Below are 23149 nucleotides of genomic sequence, written 5' to 3'. Positions count from 1 at the left end.
GAAATTCAACCTGCCAACACGGACGATGATGCAGTTCTACACCGCAATCATCGAGTCCATCCTCACCTCCTCCATCACCGTGTGGTACGCTGGAGCCACTATCAGGGACAAACAGAGACTGCAGCGTGTTGTGCGCTCTGCTGAGAAGGTGATTGGCTGCAGACTCCCATCTTTGCAGGACCTGTACACCTCCAGGACATTGCGGCGTGCAGCTCGGATCTCAGCTGACCCTTCTCACCCTGGACACAGTCTGTTTGACCTGCTCCCCTCAGGCAGGAGGCTCCGGTTCATTCGCACCAGAACCTCTCGCCATAAGAACAGTTTCTTCCCCTCTGCTGTTGGACACATGAACAATAACCATATGACTGTTCCCACCACTAACACATGACCCTACGCTGTGTCACTGCATCATTCCATGTTTGGCACTGATCACCACCTGCACTCATGTATATATCTTTCAACGTAGCACTCTTAATTCTTATTCTCATGTATATATCTCATGCACATATCTTTCTACGTAGCACTTTTGATTCTTATTCCTACTTTTATTTTTTCATGTCTATTTAAGTGCTATTTATGACACTACGCTTGCACTGAAGCACCGCAGCAATTTCCTAATGTTGTAAACCTGCTCAACATTTGGCAATAAACCCCTTTCTGATTCTGATTCTGATTCTGGTCGCTGATTTGTTTTTGTTTTGTTTTTGAATGTCAGAAATGTATATTTGTGAATGTGGAGATGTTATATTGGTTTCACTGGTGAAAATAAATAATTGAAATGGGTATATATTTGTTTTTTGTTAAGTTGCCTAATAATTATGCACAGTAATAGTCACCTGCACACACAGATATCCCCCTAAAATAGCTAAAACTAAAAACAAACTAAAAACTACTTCCAAAAACATTCAGCTTTGATATTAATGCATTTTTTGGGTTCATTGAGAACATGGTTGTTGTTCAATAATAAAATTATTCCTCAAAAATACAACTTGCCTAATAATTCTGCACTCCCTGTAGAGCTCTACTTCAGTTCAGGAGATGAGGATTGAACTGAGGAGGAAGATTTTTTTTTTTTTAACCTGGTCTCATTATCTCTTTCTTTCACATCATTACTTCCTTGGATAAAGGGGACCCCTTCTTAAATAATAAACATAGGTATGATCCTTCATATCTTGAGTTTGAAGGTGCTAAGTATCTGACCAGTCTCTAGCCACATAAATAAAAAGCAATTTAGTGGAAGGAATTTGAATCACAGATTAATTCTGAAGTTCATGAGAATGCATCATTTTGTTGGAAGATGTTATCACACACTACTCAATTTATACTACATAGCCAAAAGTGTTTGCTCATCTGCCTAAAATTGTCCCAGAGGTCTTGGTATGCTCAACCATTAAGTGTCCGTTTCACTGGAACTAAGAAGCTGAGCCTAACTCTTGAAGAAACAAACTCACACAACACTCTCTATCTAACTTTACATTTGGCACAGTGTAGTTAGACAAGTCCTGTTCTCCTGACAAGTACAGAACCTCAATTGGCTCATCAATCAAAAGGCTCATCAATCGCCAAATGATTCTAACTCCCGAGAACACGTCTCCACTGCTCGTCTCCAGTGGCAGCATGCGTTACAGCACTGCATCTGATGCTTTGCATTGTGCTTGGTGATGTAAAGCTTGGATGCAGCTGCTCAGCCACTGGAAGCAATTCCATGAAGCTCTCTTCACAGTGATGTTGAGCTAATCTGAAGGCCACATGAAGTTTGCAGTCTGTACTGATTAACTCTGCAGAAAGTTGGTGCCCTCTGCACACTATGCACCTCAGCATCCGCCAACCCCGCTCTGTGATTTTAAGTGACCTACCACTTTGTGGCTGCTGTGCTTTTGTTCTCAATCGCTTCCACTTTGTTATAATACTGCTAACAGCTGATTGTGTTATATTTAGTAGTGAATACCACGCTGGAATTCACAGAGCATGTAATTCAATCATGTTTGTAGAAGCGGTCTGCATGCCTGGGTGCTTAACTCTTTACACCTGTGGCTATGGAAGTGATCAAAACACCTGATTTTAATAGTTTTAATTGATAAGTGAATAATTTTGCCAGTATAGAGTATATGTACAAGACGATAACTTATTTTTTCCTATTTAAAATCCTCAAAAAAGCTACTGAATGTACCTTCAAAGCAAACTGCCCTCTTTCCAGGCAAAAATAACTGCAGTGTGATCAAACTGTTTAACAATAAATAATTAATTTCCAAAATCTTAGCTGGTTTGTTTCTTTAACTGACTGTTGCCTTTCCTTGAAGGGCACAATGGTGCAAACCGCTCAGTCAAAGCATATCACGATAAAAGTTTTCCAGCAGCAAAGGTGAGAGTATGCCGCTATCCTTTCTTCAAAAGACCTTGTTTTGCGATCAAAGGCATTTCTGATGTTACCAGTGCAATTGATGGCATGACTCTTCTGATTGCTGTATCCTTTCAAGCCTCCCTCATTGAAACAATGATAGCCTCACTCAAACTAGAGGGTTATTGACATTGACAGGACTTGAACTTGATTGTAGTGTGTTATAATATAAGAAGCGATGATGGCAATTCATAGACTGAACGTGTGTATGTATTTATGCACAAGTGGCTGCGAGAGAGACAGAGAAGATGCAGACTGAGTGAGAATGGTTGTGTGCCACAAAACATCTGTTTTGTCTGCAGCATTCCTCCTTCGTTTGCCCTTTGAAAGGAAAACCAGCAATTTGTTGCAAATGAGATAAGTCAATGTGATCCTTGCTAGCATCTGGAAGCAGGAAAACAAAGTTGTGGAGCGGAACAAAACTTTGTTTCTTTATCCATTTCAAAAGTAGGAAAATATTTGCAACCAACTGTTACACAAAGATGGTGTTCGCGGTTTCTTTTTCAAAACTTCAATATATGAGTCCAACTACTGAGAGATGGTTATGGAATATTTCTACATTTGCCCCAGACATGCAGTAGATATGATGCTTTTGTGGTCAAGCAAATAAATAACAATAACTGGACCCTCTCTCACAATCAAAAGTGAGGCACATATTGGTGTTAAAATTGGATCTGACTCTTATTTTATGAGAAAACCTTCAGGTTCATACCATGTTTTTGCTCACGAGAGGGCAAAACAACACAGTGATGCAGTTATTTCAATACTAACATCTACCAAAAGGTTTACTACCAACTAAGAATGTCCATTTTGAGCCAAAAGTACTGGATAGACAGATATTCGCTGGAAAATATTTAACTACTCTTTGAAAATCAATCACCCCACTAGACTCTCAAATGAATGTATAGTTGTGGTAAACCTGCTACATGACATGCTAGGAAGGAAGGAAGTGTGATTCTCTGTCAGGGCCAGAAATTTGATTTGAAAATTCAATTTTAAGGGATATAACCAAAGCTTCATTTGCATTTTACCTAAATAGGGTCATGTTTTCTTGAAGAGATTCATCTTCTTTTGACTGCTCTGCTCCGTTTAGAGGTCATAGTGGAGTTTAGAGGCAACCTGTTTATAGCAGGTCTCACTATCATCCTATAAACCTTGCCCTTCACTCTTGCTGCTGTGCTTCTGTCACAAATCACCCCTGATACTTGTCTCCACCCATTCCACCCTGTCTGCACTCTCTTTGAATAGTTGGAACCACATATTTAAATTCATCTACTTTTACTAGTCCTCGCAGCCTGTTAGACCTGTCCTCCTCTCATTTCCACATGTATTCTCTCTTGCTTCTATTCTCTCCAGTTCATACCTCCATCGTTCCAGGCTCACTTTCACATGCTCCCAGCTCTCACTACAGCTCACAACATCATCTGAATCATAGTCCACGAGAGCCCTTCCAGGCCTTTCTGTCAACCTGTCCATCATCATTTCCATCATTTTTTATTTATTTATTTATTTATTTTTTGCTCTCTTGGCTCTTCGCACTTTTCTCCTTCTCCCTCTCCCTTATCTTTCCTGCTTGGTTTCTCATGTCTTTTGCATAGTCTCGCTTATTCTCTAAGCCTCAAAGAGTTTCTCAGTCTTGTTCTCGAAAACCTAAAGAATTATGGATTTGATCAACTGGTCCCGTAACGGAATTGACACCTTCCTGGGCTTGGGAGAGCCCGATTGTCCTGCGGAGACGTTTGCTGCCGGACACGCATTGGTCGGTTGCGTTGTGTGTCTGCCGACACTCTCGATGGAGGACATTGAACGACATCTACCAATCTTTTTTCTCCTCATCTTTCCTCATGTTGTGCATTTTCCATTGTTATACCTCTCTGACCTGTCTTCCCCATGTGATGTTTGTGTAATGTATGCATGGTAAGATGGCGCTGGCACGGCTGGCAGCCTTAACCCAATTTCGCTCGGGATGAATAAAGTATTATCAGTCTATCAGTCACTGCAAACAAGAAGATTCTCAGGGCAGATCGTGATGTAAACCCAGCCTGTGGCTGTGGTTCATCAACTGCATCCCTCTGTAGTTACTACAGCTCTGTTTGCTCATAGAGATTAAATCAGTTAACATTCTAGATACAACTGGTAAACAACAATGCAAATTTGTATTCAAGTTACAATCAATTTTTCACCAAAATGCTATGAAATGTACTTAATGACACTTCTAAGCTGTACTGAAAGTCACCCTTTGGCATAGCTACAGTATGTGTGATTGATAAAGCTAATCACTAATTTCCACATTTGCCCAACTGAAGTGTATGTCCATTGCAGTAAGTTTCAACAAAGTTCAAATAAAGCAAGTTTCTTTTACTTTATTAAATTAAGTAATTACTTAAGATTATTACTCTGTGGTCACGTAAAATAATGAAAACTAACAGGGTGTGTGTCCGCTTCCTGGACGCTTTCCTTTCTTTTTGGAGACACAAAATGAAACGAAACATGCACACAGACTGACATATTAACCAAGGTAAGAATGGATGTGCGCAGGCGAGGGAGACTCAGGTGTATCGGTGGCGGGATACTTACAATAACAGGTTCCTCGAAGGGGGTTACCAAGGTAACGGTTCTCTGAGTCACATCTGCAACAACACAGAAAAAGAGACCGGTACAAAGAAAAGAATAAGTGAGACAAAGAATAATAGCATCTGCATTCAACGCAGCTTGAGTTTGCATGAAGTTTTTCAAATCAAATCAAATCACTTTTATTGTCACATCACATGTGCAGGCACACTGGCACAGCACATGCGAGTGAAATTCTTGTGTGCGAGCCCCACAAGCAACAGAGATGTGCAAACACAACAACACAAACGAGCAAAATACAAGAATGGCCAACCTGAAACTAATAAATATATGTACAATATATAATAGTGTATGCATTTCTGGATGTGTATACTAAATATTTTCCTACGTGTGTGTGTGTGTGTGTGTGTGTGTGTGTGTGTGTGTGTGTGTGTGTGTGTGTGTGTACACATTTTTACAAATTAAATAGTAAAAAAAATAAAATAAAATAATAATAATAATAATAATAATAATAATATATAAAATATACAGAGTTGAATATGTGCAAAACAAGTGGCATTTATATACAGTATGTAGTGCATAATGTTGAAGTTCCAGTAGTGAAGCTGAGGTGTCTATGACGTGTTCAGCAGTCTGATGGCCTGATGGAAAAAGCTGTCTCTCAGTCTGCTGGTTCGGGACCGGATGCTGCAGAACCTCCTTCCTGATGGAAGCAGTCTGAACAGTTTATGGCTGGGGTGACTGGAGTCCTTGATGATCCTCCCCGCTTTCCTCAGGCAGCGCTTCCTGTAGATGTCTTGGAGGGAGGGAAGCTCACCTCCAATTATCCGTTCAGAGCACCGCACTACTCGCTGGAGAGCTTTGCAGTTGTAGGCGGTGCTGTTGCCATACCAGGTGGTGATGCATCCAGTGAGGATGCTCTCAATGGCACAGTGATAGAAGGTCCTGAGGATGCGGGGGCTCATGCCGAATCTTTTCAGTCTCCTGAGAAAGAAGAGGCGCTGCTGCGCCTTCTTCACTGTTTTGTTTGTGTGTACTGACCACGTAAGATCCTCAGCCAGGTGTACGCCAAGGAACCGGAAGCTGCTCACTCTCTCCACAGCAGCGCCATTGATGGTGATGGGGGTGTGTACTTCTCTGCACCTCCGGAAGTCCACTATCAACTCCTTTGTCTTTGCGACGTTGAGGGTGAGATGGTTGTCTTGACACCAGTGGGTCAGGGCGCTGACCTCCTCCCTGTAAGCCGTCTCATCACCGTTGGTGATAAGACCCACCACTGTAGTGTCGTCCGCAAACTTCACAATGATGTTGGAGCTGTTAGTGGCTGTGCAGTCGTAGGTGTAGAGTGAGTACAGGAGAGGGCTCAGTACACACCCCTGTGGAGCACCAGTGTTCAGTGTGATGGGGGATGAGGTGATGCTGCCCAGTCTGACCACCTGGCGTCTGTCAGACAGGAAGCTAAGGATCCAGCTGCAGAGGGAGCTGCTCAGTCCTAGATCCTGTAGTTTCCTGTCCAGCTTCGAGGGAACGATGGTATTGAATGCTGAGCTGTAATCTACAAACAGCATCCTCACATACGTGTCTCTCTTCTCCAGGTGTGACAGGGCAGTGTGTAGTGTCAGGGCTATGGCATCGTCAGTGGACCTGTTGTGGCGGTATGCAAACTGTAGAGGGTCCAGTGAGTCGGGTAGTGCAGAGCAGATGAAGTCCCTGACCAGCTTCTCGAAGCATTTGCTTACGATGGGGGTCAGGGCTACAGGTCGCCAGTCGTTCAATGAGGGGATGGTGGAGGATTTGGGTACAGGGACGATGGTGGCCATTTTGAAGCAGGCTGGGACTACAGACAGAGAGAGGGAAAGGTTGAAGATGTGCGTGAACACTCCAGCCAGCTGAGCCGCGCATGACCTGAGGACGCGGCCGGGAATCCCGTCCGGACCAGTAGCTTTGCGTGCGTTCACCTTCCTGAAGCACTTCCGCACATCCTCCTCAGACACAGTGTGCGCACTGACGTCATCCGCGGTGCGCACACTGTCCGGTCTCATGGTGTTTTTGTCTTAAAGTGTGTGTGTGTGTGTGTGTGTGTGTGTGTGTGTGTGTGTGTGTGTGTGTGTGTGTGTGTGTGTGTGTGTCTCGTCTTCTGCCAGCTTTTTGTGAGGCCAATTCCCCCGATAATTCTCTCTAATCAGCTGCGTGCTCTCTATTTCCCAGAGCCTCACAGACTCACGCATACAAGCAGGCATGCATAATTACCAAAAATAAAACCTCAAACTATAACGCTGATGAGAGAGCCAGTTTCTTCAAAAGTCTTCAATGTCTCCACATCCTAAAGAATTTCATGCACATGCACGAGAAACAGTGGGTCACCAGGTTAGATTTCTGAACAAACTGAACAAATGTGGCGGATTTGTATGCAAATAGAGGCCCAGCTCAATCCAAGTCCAAAGGAAACTGCTCAAGGTGTCCTTTTGGCTTCACTTCCATTATATAAAAAAAAAAGCTGTTTTGGCGACCTTAACAGTAAACTGGGTCTAGACTGGGTCTAGAGAGTATTTTAAATTCAGGGAATTTAAAATAGAAAGTAGCTCGTCCACAGAAGGACTGGTAGCTCCCCTTACGATAAGGGTTCAGATCGCGCGAACAGGTGTGAAATGTGTGTGTTTAGTTAGTTTGTTTGTTTGCTTGTTTTAATCAATTTTAAATCATGCTTTTTATTTGTTTTTGTTTCTAATGTCTCTGTAAAGCACTTTGAATCACCTTGTTGTTGAATTGTGCTATACAAATAAATTTGCCTTGCCTTGCCTAAATCAGACACAAAGCCACAAACAGGGCACAAACTGTGCCTCCCTCATAAGCCGAAGAGCTAAACAGAGAACAAATCTGCACTATTAGATGCCCTGGGATGAGAACACACTGGAAATCCATACAAAAACACATCACTTGAAAAGACAACGTTGAAAAGCAACTGCTGCACTCAGATCCATAGCTGGGACAATAGCGTAGCTGTTCTTGATCACGCTTTAGAGTACCACGTCAGCTCAAACAACTGTTCGGGTTTGGCTGGGGTGGAAAACTTTGGAACAACCTTGTTTATCTTTTGTGTTTTTGCATTTAACGATTACCTAGATAAGACAGGATGTTAACTGGTCAGACAGACTGGCCAGCTACAGCCTGTAAAGTGGAATCAGTTCAGCATTATCCATTATAGAGAAAAAGAATGCTTCTGGATAAGAAAGTAAAACGTCCAGGTCAGTCAGAGTGGTTTGCGACAGGTAGCTCAAGTACATCACACTACACATAGCACATATTATCATTTTTACGGAGAAACAACCTGCTGCTTAACACCGAGAAGACCAAAGAGCTCATCGTGGACTACAGGAGGAATGCTGACCCACATCCACCCATCCACATTAAGGGGACGGCTGTGGAGCGTGTGAGCAGCTTCAAGTTCCTGGGAGTCCACATCTCCGAGGATCTCACCTGGACAACCAACTGCTCCAAGCTGGTCAAGAAGGCTCACCAGCGCCTCTTCTTCTTGAGGACTCTGAGGAAGAACCACCTGTCCTCAGACATCCTGGTGAACTTCTATCGCTGCACCATCGAGAGCATCCTGACCAACTGTATAACAGTCTGGTACGGGAACTGCTCTGCCTCGGACCGGAAGGCGTTGCAGAGGGTCGTGAAAACTGCCCAGCGCATCGCCGGAGCACCACTTCCTGCCATAAAAGACATCTACAGGAAGCGGTGTCTGAAAAGGGCTGGGAAAATCATCAAAGACCCCAGTCACCCATCACATGGACTCTTCACCCTCCTGCCCTCTGGGAGGCGCCACAGGAGCCTCCGGACTAAGACCACCAGGTACCGGAACAGCTTCTTCCCCACAGCTGTCAGACTCCTGAACTCTGCCTCCTGACATCTGACCCACGTTAAACTCATGGACTGAACATACACACACCCACAATGGACAACTGTACCCTCAAACACAATAATAACATGGACTGAACCACCACTCACAACCACTAGCACTTTATATAGCCTCTGTAGAAACTATCTACACCCTCACTTATCTTAACTGCACTACTGTATAGCTCTGTGTAAATAATCATTCTGTACATTCGATAATCTTTAATCCTACAACTGTTTACAACTTGCATAGTTCCCATTTCTGTATAGCTGTATATCCCAGATTCTGTAAAGTTATTTATTTCATATTCTGTATAGTTTTTCATATTTATATCCTGTTCATATCCTGTACATAGCTCGTACTCACTACAGCCTGTACATACTTATAGTTATAGAATATTCACAACATACTTCATACCGTGTACATTATAACATACCATAATAGACCCATTTCTGTAATATACTCACATATCTATATTATTGCTAATATATATTGTAATATATCTATATCACTAAAGCACTTCTGGATGGATGCAAACTGCATTTCGTTGCCCTGTACCTGTGCATGTGCAATGACAATAAAGTTGAATTCTATTCTATTCTATTCTAAATAAAAATTATTTGAGTATCACTCAGAGAAGGTGCCCGTGGACCAATAAACTTTCACAGACAGAATGATAGCAAGTTGTGGTAATTATGGCAAATGTAAATTCTGCTACAATGGTTGTGACGGATTAGTAATGACAGATTAATCTATCAAAAACTGACCAGAGGATGAACTTCTTCAATTATAATAAATATAAAATTCACAAGACTTGTAGAAGAGCTCAGACAAAACATTAGGCAAGCAACAGACACTGACAGTGTTTTGCTATCTTTCAAGACTGATATTGAAGTAGACAGACTTTTAAAAGCACAGTGCTTTATGGTAAATACTACCTCTTTCAAATGTGACTCAAAGGTTCGATCTGTACTCTTCTAGGTCACTCAGATTGAAATTTCTGTCTTGGATTGTCTGGGCTGACTCTAATCAAGGTCCCTGAGTGGAAAGCAAAGAAGGAAACATATTCGTCATATTTTTGACAATGGCAAGAGACAAACACCCTGACATTTCACTTTTCAGACAACAGCCGCTGTCATTGTGGACGTATTTTCCAAAAAGCATTGTGACACAATAAATTGTTTATCAGGGTCTGTGTTTCACTTTTTATCTGGACTTCATTTAACATTTAGGCGAATTCACTGTGACCAAAAAGACTTTTAACATCTTTTTAAAATGCATGCATCATCTGTTGATGGGCGATAATTGGCTGTTGCTGACATCTGTGACCTTTAGGTCCACAAAAAGTCCCTAAAAACTAAGATGAGCTCTTGCAACAAATATCTGTTAAAAAAAAAAAAAAATCAAACATAAACAGAGAATTAATGTAATGTTTTAAGTTCGTAAGTAGAAGTAATAGAAGAAAAACGTCAGAGTTACAGGTTTTATTCTGTTATCATCAGGAAATGATGTGCATACTTTTAAAGCCATTAAAGTGCCAAGATGGATGATGTGTACCTGAAGCAGCTTAGGCCACAGATAAGTAAATTATTGCCTGGCAGAACAGAACAAAAGCTACAGTTATTAAACTCCCAGTGCAGGCTCGGTGGAAAAGGAACCGTAAAAAATGTGATAAGAGCAAATATAATTGTTATTATAATGCCAAGGCTTTCAAGGCTCTTTGCATCACCGTGAGGGAGTGAAAAATCTCTTTTGTGTCAGTGGGTGAGTGGCTCTATAGGACATTCATTTGGAAGACTTTAAAATGAAAAACAATAAGGTGTTTACTGATATTGCAATGACTTGATGAATCCTGTATTTTGACCAGAGAGAGCGAGAAAGCAAACCAGCTGCTATCAAATGCAGCTTACTGACAAGCTTTGCCAAATATGGTCAATGAATCATCCAAAGAGCTCCACAGAACAATGACTGATTCATAGTGCAACAGATTAAGGAGGGAGGGTTCAACAACACAGACAGTTAGTGGGAAGAAAATAGAGCCTAAAAAGAACATTCAAGAGTACAATGGGCGAGGGGGGGCTACATGAACAAGAAGGCGAGAGCAGGTCGAGTTTACAGCTGGTCTTTATGAATTCTTCTGTAGCGCTGCAGCAGGTCACAGAGCTATGCTGGATGCTGAATATTTCATTCTTCTATAAACCCTGGCCAAGGACGTGGCCTTAAACCATAGCAGCTTCACGGAGCTTTTATCCTGAATCAGGAGTTTAGGACAACAATAAAACAAGAAACAGCAACAAGATTCTTCTCTAATAAATTAGAGGAAAAGCCCTCTCAGACTTTAAACAGATAAACAATGGTTCCCAAGTACCCGTGAAACAGTATGGATTCAAACGATACTTTTCAAAAAGCAACTTGGTGTCAGTTGTTCCATTTAGGAGACTAGTAGAGTGGGCTGTAGATGTGCCCTGCCTATAAATAAAGACACACAAATCCCGGTTACAGCTCCGCTCATTAAAAACTGATTGGTGTGAACCATGTCTCGATCACAAAAACCTTCACAGGACCTTACAAGAAGCAATTTAAAGATGTATGAAGCTGGAAAAGACCCAAAAAGCATTTCTAAAAACTATATATTGTCTATAATTGAAGTAAATACAGGACAGCTGCAATCTTTAGGAGAAGGCATGATGTACACAATATACAATCCTTGAAAAGGTGAAGATGAAATAAAGTAACAACAAAACCTGCACCTGCAGACATTTCTATAACTTGGTAAAAATCATACTGAAAAAGAATTCTACCCAGGACACGGAAGGAAACAGAAGAAATGACTGCTTAAAAAATTAATCCATTAATTAAAACAGATGTCAAGTTTGTGATGCACCACCTGGATGTTCCACAACACCACAATGTTCTGTTTAAACAACACTCATTTGGAGAAAAAGGCATGGCACACCAATGCCAGGAACTGAGCCAAACTGAAGCATGGTGGAGGTAGCATTATAATTTGGGACCATGTTGGAAAATCAGTAAGACAACAATAAATTCATAATTTTAAGAAACAATATCAGAGCAGGAGTCCAAGACCTAATGTTAAGGACAGCCTGAGTGGTGCAACAAGATATTGACCCAAAAGTACCAAAGAAAAGCAAAAACGCGATTAGCTTTTGGGTGTAATTACCAAGTCAAGATCCAAGTTCAGTCAGATGCTTTTAGTTTTTTTTATGTATATTTTTGTTTGTTTTTTTCCCTTGCAAATGCACATGTAATCAAACACAGAGCCTGAAGCAGGAAGTCTGGGTTAACCCTGATTAGGTTTCTGGATAACCAAGAAAATCTGGATTTGTTGAACCTGCTTCACAGTACCGCCCTCTGTATTATTTGTTCAAAACCACTTAAATGAGCAAGACTCTATTACATATAGACCACCAGATATGTGGATGGAGAAAAAAAAAACATAAGAATCAAATACACCCCCCACCCAGTCTCTGAGACTAGAAGCCAAAGCAAAGTGGAGCACAAGGAAGGTGAAGTGCCCTTCTTAAAAGGAGAACTGAAGCTTAAGAGAGGATGAAAGAGGCTTATTAAAAAGTGTTGAATCCAGAGAAGAGACTTGGTAAATGGAGCTGCGTCATCTCAAGAGGACTCTGTGACTTTAAAAGCTTTGGAGTCGCTCCCAGCCAACTGCCACAAAGGAATGAATATAGTAAGCCTATTTCAGCACAAGGAGATTTACTGTGATAAACACAATGTCATAAATTGCCTTGGGCCTTTATCTGAAGCCAAATATGATTTTAAAAGTACTTTCACTCATTTTAATCATAGTTTTCTTCTTTTAAGCTGTGGTTATATTTCCAAATATTTTCAATTTTGCTTCTCTACCCACAACGTAGGTTAGAGATTCATTCCAACTACTTACAATAGCTGCTCTGAAGAATATGTTAGCTGGTACAAGAAGCATGAACCTGCCCTACTCTGCCTTCTTACAAAATTTACTCTTGGATTTAACCACCGTTATTTCATGATGTGGCACTGTGTTCACTCTGCACTCACTTTTATCAAACAAATGCTCTGCAAGGCCGGACACAGCGGAGGCCAAAATGGAGAGAGCTTTCCTTTTAGACGAGGCTGTTTTGTGCCGTTCTCGCCTCACAAAATAAAGTTGTGAGTGACTGGTCCTTTAATACTGAAAGCACTTTTGTCCTATTTTTTTGTATTTTCAATTCAAGCAGAACATTTCTGCAGCAAAGTGGAAAAAAATGGTCATGTATGTTTTTGAAAAAACACAAATGCAAGCAGATTTTATGGTTTTGTGAGCGAGTTTGGATTAATTTTAATTAGCGGTGTTGTCATTCTGGGTGCAGTTCCGAGTTAGTTACGAACAGAAATCATGCAATTAAATTAGTCATTAATCTAATTGTTGATCAAAAAAAAAGGGGCACCTATAAAAATAGTATTTTCAAAACATATATTCTGTTGCTCTGGATCTTTTTGCAGCGCAGGAATATCGTCTTTTGGGACAAATTCAAGTGCGACCCCAATTATAGATAGGATGGCTTTGAAGTAGCTGTCTCTACTTGTAGGCTGCATTTGGTGATATGAGCTCAGATTTTTAACGTTGTTTCTTCTAAAAAGTTTGTCACCAGCAGCATATGCACAGAAACATCTCTTGTGGAGGACTTTCCTGCTTCATCTCCTCTATTCAAAACATGAATACTACTTTCATATATTTAAAAAAAAAGTTATATTATTACATTTGTAAAAAGGGGAAGGATTGTTGCTAATAATCTTGAATAAAAAAAATACACAGTCTCCAAAAGTTGATTTTGTTCTTCTGGACGTAGCGTTTTCAGTGGGAGAAACGCTTCGTCACTCATCCAAGTGACTTCTTCAGTCTCAGCTGACTGCAGGTTTCCCCAATCTTATAAACAATCTTATAAACATTACACACTTAGCAAATTTGCTGAAGCAGCAATCAATAATGATTTTTTTAAACATGCATATATACTGAATGTTGTAACTCTTACACGCAAGAAGTTGAAAGACTTGCAAGAGGGTTAGTTTATGGGCAGAGGACATGTTTTTCTTTTTTCTTTTTTTTTTTTTACTCTTCAAGGGACCATAAAGTCCTGGATGCAAAGCTCCCACAAAAAGGGGACAGACACTTAAGCTGCTTAAAACAACCGTAATGGGAACAAGATAGGGGCCACACGAGACTGGAGAGCCTCATCACTTAAAACAAATGGTGACTCAGCTACACAACACACACACACACACAGCAAATGACAAGTGCTGAGCTGTGATCGCCGATCTTGTAAAACTCAGCAAAGGTAAATAAAATTAAGACGAAACATTTTAGCTCATATATATTATATATATTTTTTACTATAGAAAGATGTTTTTACTGCTGGGATTTCATGGGTTTAATTATGGCAGATTATTCACAGAATAAAACAAAACAAAACAAGACAAAAAAGACCACACATGGTATTAAACTTGGGCAGTGGTTCCCAAACTTTTTTTGCTAGGTCCCCCTTTGTTTTACAAGAAAAGTGCTAAACAATTAAGGAAATACAAGTAATCTGCAATAAATTACAGGTAGTAATAAAATAAACTACTAACTCTTTTATGCTACGTCCACACTTATAAGGGTATTTTTGAAAACGCAGCTGTTTCGTCCACACGTTAATGGCGTTTTGAATCACTGAAAATGGAGATTTTTTTAAAACTCCTTTTTTGGAGTTTTAAAAAAAACTATCAATACATTTTTCAAAAAAATGCCTCTGTGCAAAATGGGTTTAAAAACATAAAAAAAACTGTGGGATACTGTTTGTCCGGGATTTGAACCAGGGGACAAATCGTGGCAGGATCAGCCTGATATTATTTGTATCCCGCTGTAACTTTACTGTATAAAGAGCTAACATCTCCAAAATGTCAGGAGTGGTTAGTCATTATGAGAAGTGTTTGTGAACTAAAAATCAAGAATGTGGGATTCTGTTTGTCCGTGATTTGAAGAGCCCAGGGGCCCGTTCTTCGTACCTCGCTTACTACATCCAAGATCAAATGACACATCCAAGATCAAATCATCGCGCTAACTCTGAGCTCGCTATTCCGGTTCTTCGAACACACCTGTTGTTGACGATTAGTATAGCTGGATGAAGTAATGTGAGATCACTGGGTGGCTTAACAGGGGCTATGCATCGATAGTAGAAACATTGATCGGCAACCCTTTGATTGGTCGGTGAAAATGTCGAAGGAGCGCGCTCGGTATTTTTCGGCAGCAGAGCAAGAACTCTTGATTGAGGGATTTCAGGAGTTTCAAAGTTTAATTAAAACGCAAGGGAACACTGCAAAGGCTGCAAAAGCAAGGAGAGAGGGCTGGCAGAAAGTTGCTGACAAATTAAACTCGTAAGTAATTTAATAATAATAATAATAATAATAATAATGGATTGGATCTATATAGCGCTTTTCAAGGCACCCAAAGCGCTTTACAATGCCACTATTCAGTCACTCTCACATTCATACACTGGTGGAGGCAGCTACAGGTGTAGCCACAGCTGCCCTGGGGCAGACTGACAGAAGCCAGGCTGCCATATCGCGCCATCGGCCCCTCTGGCCAACACCAGTAGGCGGTAGGGTAGATTTATTATATTACACTATATTATCCAATATTATATTACATTATATTACATTATGTTACATTATATCCTCTTTCACATTAGAGCCACAACAGGACCCACTAGAACATGGGAACAAGTAAAAGTGAAATATAAGAATATTCTACAGAATGGTAATATTTATCACTTATATTGCTTTTCGTCTCTTGAAAAGAGACCCTGAAATAATCTGTTTGTTTGTTCATAACAGCAACCAAGAAAAGGGCAGAGCAAAAAAAGACAGGTGGTGGTCCTGCACCCCCTCATCAACAAGTTGGTTAAGTGAATAATACCCTCACGGGAATATCGATATCTCTCTATGAGCACACTGTCGCGCTGAGCTAAAGGATCCTGTCTATCCCGCAATATATGCGGAATTCTGAAAACTCTCTGTTAGGTTTTGTATTGTTGATTGTCATTTATGCTTAGAAATATCTACTTATATATGCTTAGAGTTTTATAATTAGTTTTAGATTGGTAGAGGTTTGATCCTTGATAGTCTGCAAACCTTGTGTGCATAGAGAGCACTCTGGGAGCATGGGAGAGGTCGTACCTTCTCTTATTGTTTTATGGTAGGATTAACGTAGCTATATCTGTCTTAGTCTAAGTGCCTTTTGGCACACACACACACACACACACACACACACACACACACACACACACACACACACACACACACACACACACACACACACACACACACACACACAGGCAAGGTACTCTTTGTTTGTATGTAGACGTCATATGTTAATGAACCTATGCATATTCATGTAACCTCAATAAAAGAGCAGTGTTACGGGAGAACGGACGAGAGCAACTGGGGTCAAGCGAAGGAACGGCGTCTGTCCGGTTCTCTCCCGTGCACGAGAAACATGAAGAACATTGCCTACTTCGTGTCTTGCTTGCTGTGTAATTATATTGTCTTCAACGTTCCAGCGAATAGGTTCAAGCTACAAACCTATCACTGTCCTTATCAATCTTGCACCTTCCGCAATGGGTGGTTTGCGTATACGGACAGGACATGGCTGCGACAGGCTTCCCAAATCCACCTTCGCTTTTATAGCCGTGGTCTCTCATCTTGATTACACGAAGTAATTTACTATTACTACTCTAAAATATGAATTACATCTGAAATAATCAAATACATGAAATAGAATGATTAATAGTACATTTCCCTTTTTTAGGAAATGACCTGCATGTATCTGTGTGGAATCAATAAAAGAATCAAGTACTGCATTATCTTTAGTTACATTGATAATATTTATTTATGGAAAAACAGTGGTAAAATATCGCTGTTGCTTTCGTATACATGAAGCGGACATACCTGCGTGGCCGCGATCTAATCCTGTTTACATAAAGTAAGCCTGCTCCCGAGCAGGTTTACGCTTACGGATCTGTTGCTATGACAGCAAGTCCCGGATGAGCTTCGGGGAACCGAACGATCCAAGATCACGCAAAATCGTCAACAATCAAATCCAGCTAACTTACTTAGCGAGGTACGAAGAACGGGCCCCAGCGCTGCTCCCGATGCAGGGAAAACTAATCCTGCAGGGGAGACCAACTTCGGCACTTGTGCAGGTGAAGCCAAAGGGCAGACATGCTTCACCATATTTTCTAGTCTTTGGCTTAGAATGAAGTTGGTTTGGTAACATATTCAGCGATGCTTCATCTCCTGCTTTGCATTTGTGTGGGCGCCCCGTGCTAGCAGTGTCCAAGTGTTTTGTTTTTTTCCCCCCTTTCCACACCGCGCCCTCCCTGCAATGGCTCTGCGCCCCCCTAGGGGGCAGGCCCCACACTTTGGGAAGGTCTGAACTTGGGAATAGTAAAACATGCAAATAGGCTTTCAATGAAAGGAGCCCAGTAGAGAAGGCAAATTAAAGCCAAATCAAAATGATCAAAGAATCAAACAACACGACAAGAAAGAAGAAATTATGGACTGTTCAATAGACTGCACATTAAAAGTGCTGACACAGACAATGGTTTGATTTTTAAAAGGTTATATATAAATTTACATTAAAACTGTAACCAAAACCAAATACTTTACAGCATGAATATCATTTATTGTGGAAGTACATACTGCTTGAAAATTTTTAACTCAATACCAATTGATTCATTGAGATTTTCACATTGCTGGAGTTTATAAACAGTTTCTTTTGTTCTTATACAAATTTGGTCATTTTATTGAAACTCTACTTCATTGAAATTCAAACAGGTGAATAATGAACCTGTTACTGAGCGACTCCCTCAACATGGTCCCTCCCACAGTTGTGTTGTTTTGAGGTTGTGTAGATATGCTCTGACAGAAATCGTAATCAGTATGACTATGACTGTGTAACAGGACTATGTAGTGCTATGACAGCGCACAGTGAGTGTTAGTGTTGAAAATGGAAAGTCTCCATTTCCATGTCCGAGCTAACACTCTAAGCTAAATTTTCTAAGCTAACAATCTCATGCTCTTGATAAACTAGGTACTTGTTGCTATGTAGCTTTATCTGATTTAGAGTTCAAGTTATGGCTGATTACATATTCTTTTACACAAGTGTGCACAAATAATCATTAATCAAAGATTGCTGGAATTATCTAAAATGTACAACTAATGCATGCAAATTTTTAAAGTGAAGTTTAAAATTATTGTTATTTGGAATTTGAATCTGTATTAATGTGTCAGTGAAGATCTTGTATTGGTGTGTGTCCTGACCTGATTATGTAAATGTTGGATGCAAAATTATTGCGAAGTAAATAAAGTGAAAAAAATATAAAAGACACTCTAATCCGAGACAAAGTGACAATATCTTCATGAGCACAGAGCTGTACAAATGTACAGACACAAAAGACAAAAAAAAAAAAAAGAGTCCCAACGTCTCTCTGATTCTCTGCATTTATGAATGCACTCTCTCACACAGACAAATATGCATCCACGCACCTGCTGCAACCCGAGGGTGCTCGCCATCCACCCCCGGGGGGAAATTGCTTGTTCATAATCAAAACAACAAACAAATGGCCCTCTGCTTGGCACACCATTTTGGAGTGACTCAACCAAAACACCCACCGCTGTGACGGAGACACATTTACAGAGAGTAAGAGAGAAAGAGAGATGCGGCGTCAGGGCAAATCAAAGGTGAAAGCGACAGCAGCACGGTGGCTTAGTGATGCACAAGTAAACACACACAAGTGAACCTTTTCTGCTTTCAGCCCTCTGTGGAGTTTCCAACAGAATAATGAAATATCCGTGTGCACTGAAAGGAAACGTTACACGGAAAAACAAGCACAAATGCCAAATGAGCAGGTGTACTTAGGACGTATGCCCGATTCCAATTCAGCGTTTATTTAGTCCGCTTAACTGCAGCTGAGTTTTGTTCCAAATGTGCCACGTTGTTAACATGATAATCAGAGTGACCCACCACATATTTAATAGCTGTTTCTATTAATAGTGGTTGACTTGATGTAGCTGAGTGATGATCGGGGTTTCCCACAGAGTCTTAGCTTGGGCAGGTTGCACATGGAAATTTGGTGATTTATTTATTTTCTTTTGACTTTTTATTCCATCTGAGACAATAATGCCAATGACTTACTAGTGGATAAACCCCTCACTCTTATTTTCAAAGTTCACTCAATGCTAACCAGCTACTGTAGCTGTGATTTCTCCTGTTTAGACTTCCCTCCAACTAAATTAACACAAGTCATTTGGTCCTACTGTACTACCTGACAGCATAAGCAAGCAGTTCCATATTTAAGCACCAGCGAAGCTAGAGTCAGAGTCTTGTCTGGGACCATTTTAAGCCTTATTTTCACTTGTTTACTTTTGTTTTTATTTATGATATAGAAATATTTGTGTTCACAAAGGCATAAACACTAGAGAGCTCCAGCTGAGATACTCTCATTAGATGAGGGATGGCAGCTACAGACACCTGACTGTCTGAGTAGCCAAAGCCCAGACAATGTGTAGTGAATATTTACTGAGTTCTTGATACAAAAACATGTCTTTTGTTTGTGCTGTAAAGATCCCCATCTGAAAATGGGAGCATATGTGGTGCTTTAACTTCCTTTTGGAGCATATACACTATAAACAGATGGATGCAGTTTACAGGTTTTAAAAGTGACGGGAACTCAAACATGACTCAAGCAAACGTCCTTTCTTCCTTTTTCATGCCATTGTTGAGCATTTTGTACATTTTAAAATTAAGAATCAGAAAGAAGAATTTTACAGGGAATGCTCATTGGCTAGCAACTTGTGATTGACAAAACACCACTTGTGACATCGAGTTTCACAACGTCACAATGGCAATGTTTAAAACACACATCTCCAAGCCTTTAAAGGGGACTTTGTAACACAGTAGATGATGCCAAAGTGGCTACATCCACCTTTTATACTGTCAGTGTTTTGAAGCAGCCACCCTCACAGACAGTTAAGGGACTGTTTTCAAGAGTTCAGCATTTGCTTCATTTTGTAACCCTGGTGCTGTTGTTTGAAATAGGAACACAAACCTCTTCACTGTTTATCAGAAAATATCAAAGTTTGTGTTGTAAAAAATGATCCTGGCCTTCAAAAGTATTATAAAATTTATTTAGCTCTGCAGGTCCATCAAAAACAACACAATTCAACAGAAACACGTTTGAAGACAAAATGCAGTTGGGAAATATTGGCAAAAATCTGTGTCTCTCTAGGTTAAGTTTCCAAGGTCACATGGGGAGGACTGTATATGAGTACAAAATGTTCTGCACGCTGACAGCAGGAAAACACTGATTAAAGTTGACAGAAAACATGTGGAGAGTCTCTGGTAGTGTGAGGGGGCAGGTGCTTTGCCCTCAGACAAAGTCATGTTCATGTCAGGAGCAGAGCTCGGGTTCAGGATTACTTAAAGGTCATGGAGAGGTTGGCAAAAGGCCGTCAGTGGTGAGGGTCAAAGTCTAAATCAGGGTCAAAATGTCACATGCAGTAGGTATGACTCAAGATGATCAGGACCCATGTGCTAGAGTTACTTTCTAGTTTTAACTGTTTGAAGGACCGAGACTGTTTAAGTACTGACACTAGATGCAAACATTAGTGTAAATGTCAAAAGAAATATGGAAGATAACACCAATAACTAATGTGACACCCTCTTCCTCCACACATAGCTGTAAGCTTCATGCATATAGTGAGGGAAGAAAAGGTAAAGGCAACAGCTACAAGAGCATGGAGGAGAAATAATGAGGAGGAAATATCATTATATAAACCATGTTTACCACCAATCATAAAAACTCATGTTGCAAATCATTTCTCTAGATGGTTATTTGTTCTGAAAATCAAAAACAATTGCCGCAGCTCTAATGAAATGAGTTAACATACTGATGTTTTGAGTGAAGTAATTGAAAAGACTGGGCAGAGAATCTATACCTGATTATTAAAATATATAACTGGTGGCAAATTATCAAACACACTCACTTAGATGACCTCAAATAATCTGAGGTATGCTATTATACTTTAAGAATAAGGGAAAGAAATCTGTCCCAGCCGGGGTTGTCTTGTCTCATCATGCTGCATGTTGTACATGGCAGACCACACAAACACCAGAGCACTCACCAGCTCTGCTTTCTACCCTCGCCTGCTAGATTTATTGATGCAGCAGTTTTCAGTCTGTCTCCGCGGCGCATTGGTCCGCCAAGCCATTTAGGATATTGTAGTGCTGCGGCGGTGCAGTCTGGCAGTCAAGGGAAAGCATGCATACACAACCCATGCACTCTTTAAACACTATTCTAGCTTTCCAATCACCCAAAATATCAAATCCTGAATCAACCTAATTTCGGCGTAATCCAAAACGTATGCAATAATCAGCAAATTTACAATCCTGAAATGGATTCGGTGTCACGATGAAGCGTCTTTGCACATTGAAACATCAATAAGTGTTCTCTCCAGTCCGCTTCTTGTTGTCAGTATACATATATTAAAGTATTAAAGTGACTGATTAAATACGTTTTATTTTAGTTAGATCGGGGTTGGCACACTCACAGCTGACACTGGTCTCCCTTGACGCCCTTGGTGGTACAGAAGCACTTTCCTGTGTTGACGTGGCAAACGTTGGCATGGCTGTTACACTTGCATGCTGTAAAGACAAAAAGAGAAAGAGAAGAAGCAAAGATGTGTCAAGTTTGGTTTTTGAAAACTCTTGATATCAAAGAGACATAACAGAAAACCAGCAATTTCTTGATGACAACTTGTGGAAATAATGCTGAGGTGCCCTTCAAGCAAGACATTAATCTTCATCTACTGCAATGGACCTGCTCAGCACACAGCACTGAGACATGCATACTGTATATAAACACACTAATCCTCAAACATTGTCGTTCACAATGTTCCAGATGAGTAAATGTATGCAGACAAAGTGAGTTGTAGGAGGGATAGAGGCAGAAAGAAAACAGTGTGGGGAGGAAGCAAGAAGGCAGCTAAAATGGATAAGAAAGCAGAGAAATGGCAATGAAAAAATAAAACACAGGAAAGGACAAATCACTCATCTCTTTGGAAGAAAATCAAGGCATCTTGCAGCTCTGAATCATTCCCATCATTCCCAATCATAACAGTTGTTTAGTTTCTGATTGAACTGATATCTCTTGTTTAACTAATTTCTTTTGTTTCCCTCTTCTTGGACAAAAGTGAGCTTAAGCTAATGCATTCTTCAAAGAGAACGCTCACTCAAACACGACACATTTCCCAACAGTTGCAAAGAAAGTGTTTGGTCAGGATTGTATCCATGCAATGAGAGGGTCACTGTTAAAATTATCAGGACTTTTAAAGGACGCAGAATCTTCTTGTTCCCCATGTTGTTCAAAGTTAAAGAAAGAAATGTAAATGATGTCCTCATTCTGTGGGATGTTTAATCCTGTAATTCAAACTCTAGCAGAAGAGCAGAAATAAATTTGTTCAACCAATAGCTGAAAGAATATTATTCTTTCAGCTTTTCAGCTCAACCTCTTTACACATTTTTACACAGAATGAAGACAGACATTTTTTTTCCATCTTGCAGTACATTACAGGAGATTTATTCACAGCAGAAGTATGAACACGAGGAAAGACTGCCTCAGCCAAGGACTCTTTCAATGTGCATTTCTTAGAAACCCATTAGCTTCTCAAAGTCATTATGGATAACTAAAATGTCTCAACCAACAAATATGAAAGTGTGTGTTACAAATGTAAGAAAAATAGTGTAATGTACCATTTGTGTTGACAGGTGTAGCATGTCAAAGTCAAATGTCCATATGAAGACCACTCCCGCTTCCTAATGCAAATTAAGTCATCTTGGGCATTGTTGCACTGCTTTCAGCGCTGCTGTTGTTATTTTTAGATCTTTTCCTAGAGGTCCTGTTCTGACCACTTGCGCATGCGCATCTGTGATTTCACCGCATGGTTTCAAACCTGCACAGAGAGCACATATCATCGTCTGTCACACTGACCTTCATGTCAAAGATCATCACTGAGAAACCAAGAGACCAAACTGCAGTCTACAGTGGATGTGACCACTGTTACTTGTGAAATTGACCTCTCCTGCCTTAGGTGCCACCTTTTTTGTACAGCTCACTCCCATTAACAATCAGGAATACTTAAGGCCAGAGAAAGGTGAGCTGTAGTGCCAGAGAGCCATGTTGTGTTGC

The 23149-nt window shown here is 40.6% G+C and overlaps 1 protein-coding gene across 1 annotated transcript in view; it reads right to left on the bottom strand.

Annotated features, from left to right (window-relative positions):
* atrnl1a (attractin-like 1a) overlaps positions 1-23149 on the bottom strand; it is a 341974-nt gene that overhangs the window by 177190 nt on the left and 141635 nt on the right. The window contains exons 22-23 of the mRNA XM_080869803.1: positions 21513-21606; positions 4976-5028 (exon numbers count right to left, since the gene is read on the bottom strand). Of these exons, the coding sequence (XP_080725929.1) occupies positions 4976-5028; positions 21513-21606 (147 nt within the window). The remainder of the gene's footprint in view (positions 1-4975; positions 5029-21512; positions 21607-23149) is intronic.

The sequence above is a fragment of the Rhamphochromis sp. 'chilingali' genome, assembly GCF_963969265.1.
Source record: "Rhamphochromis sp. 'chilingali' genome assembly, chromosome: 20".
NCBI lineage: Eukaryota > Metazoa > Chordata > Actinopteri > Cichliformes > Cichlidae > Rhamphochromis > Rhamphochromis sp. 'chilingali'.
Note: the sequence above shows the minus strand (reverse complement) of the source record. Positions and strands in the feature narration are given on the sequence as shown.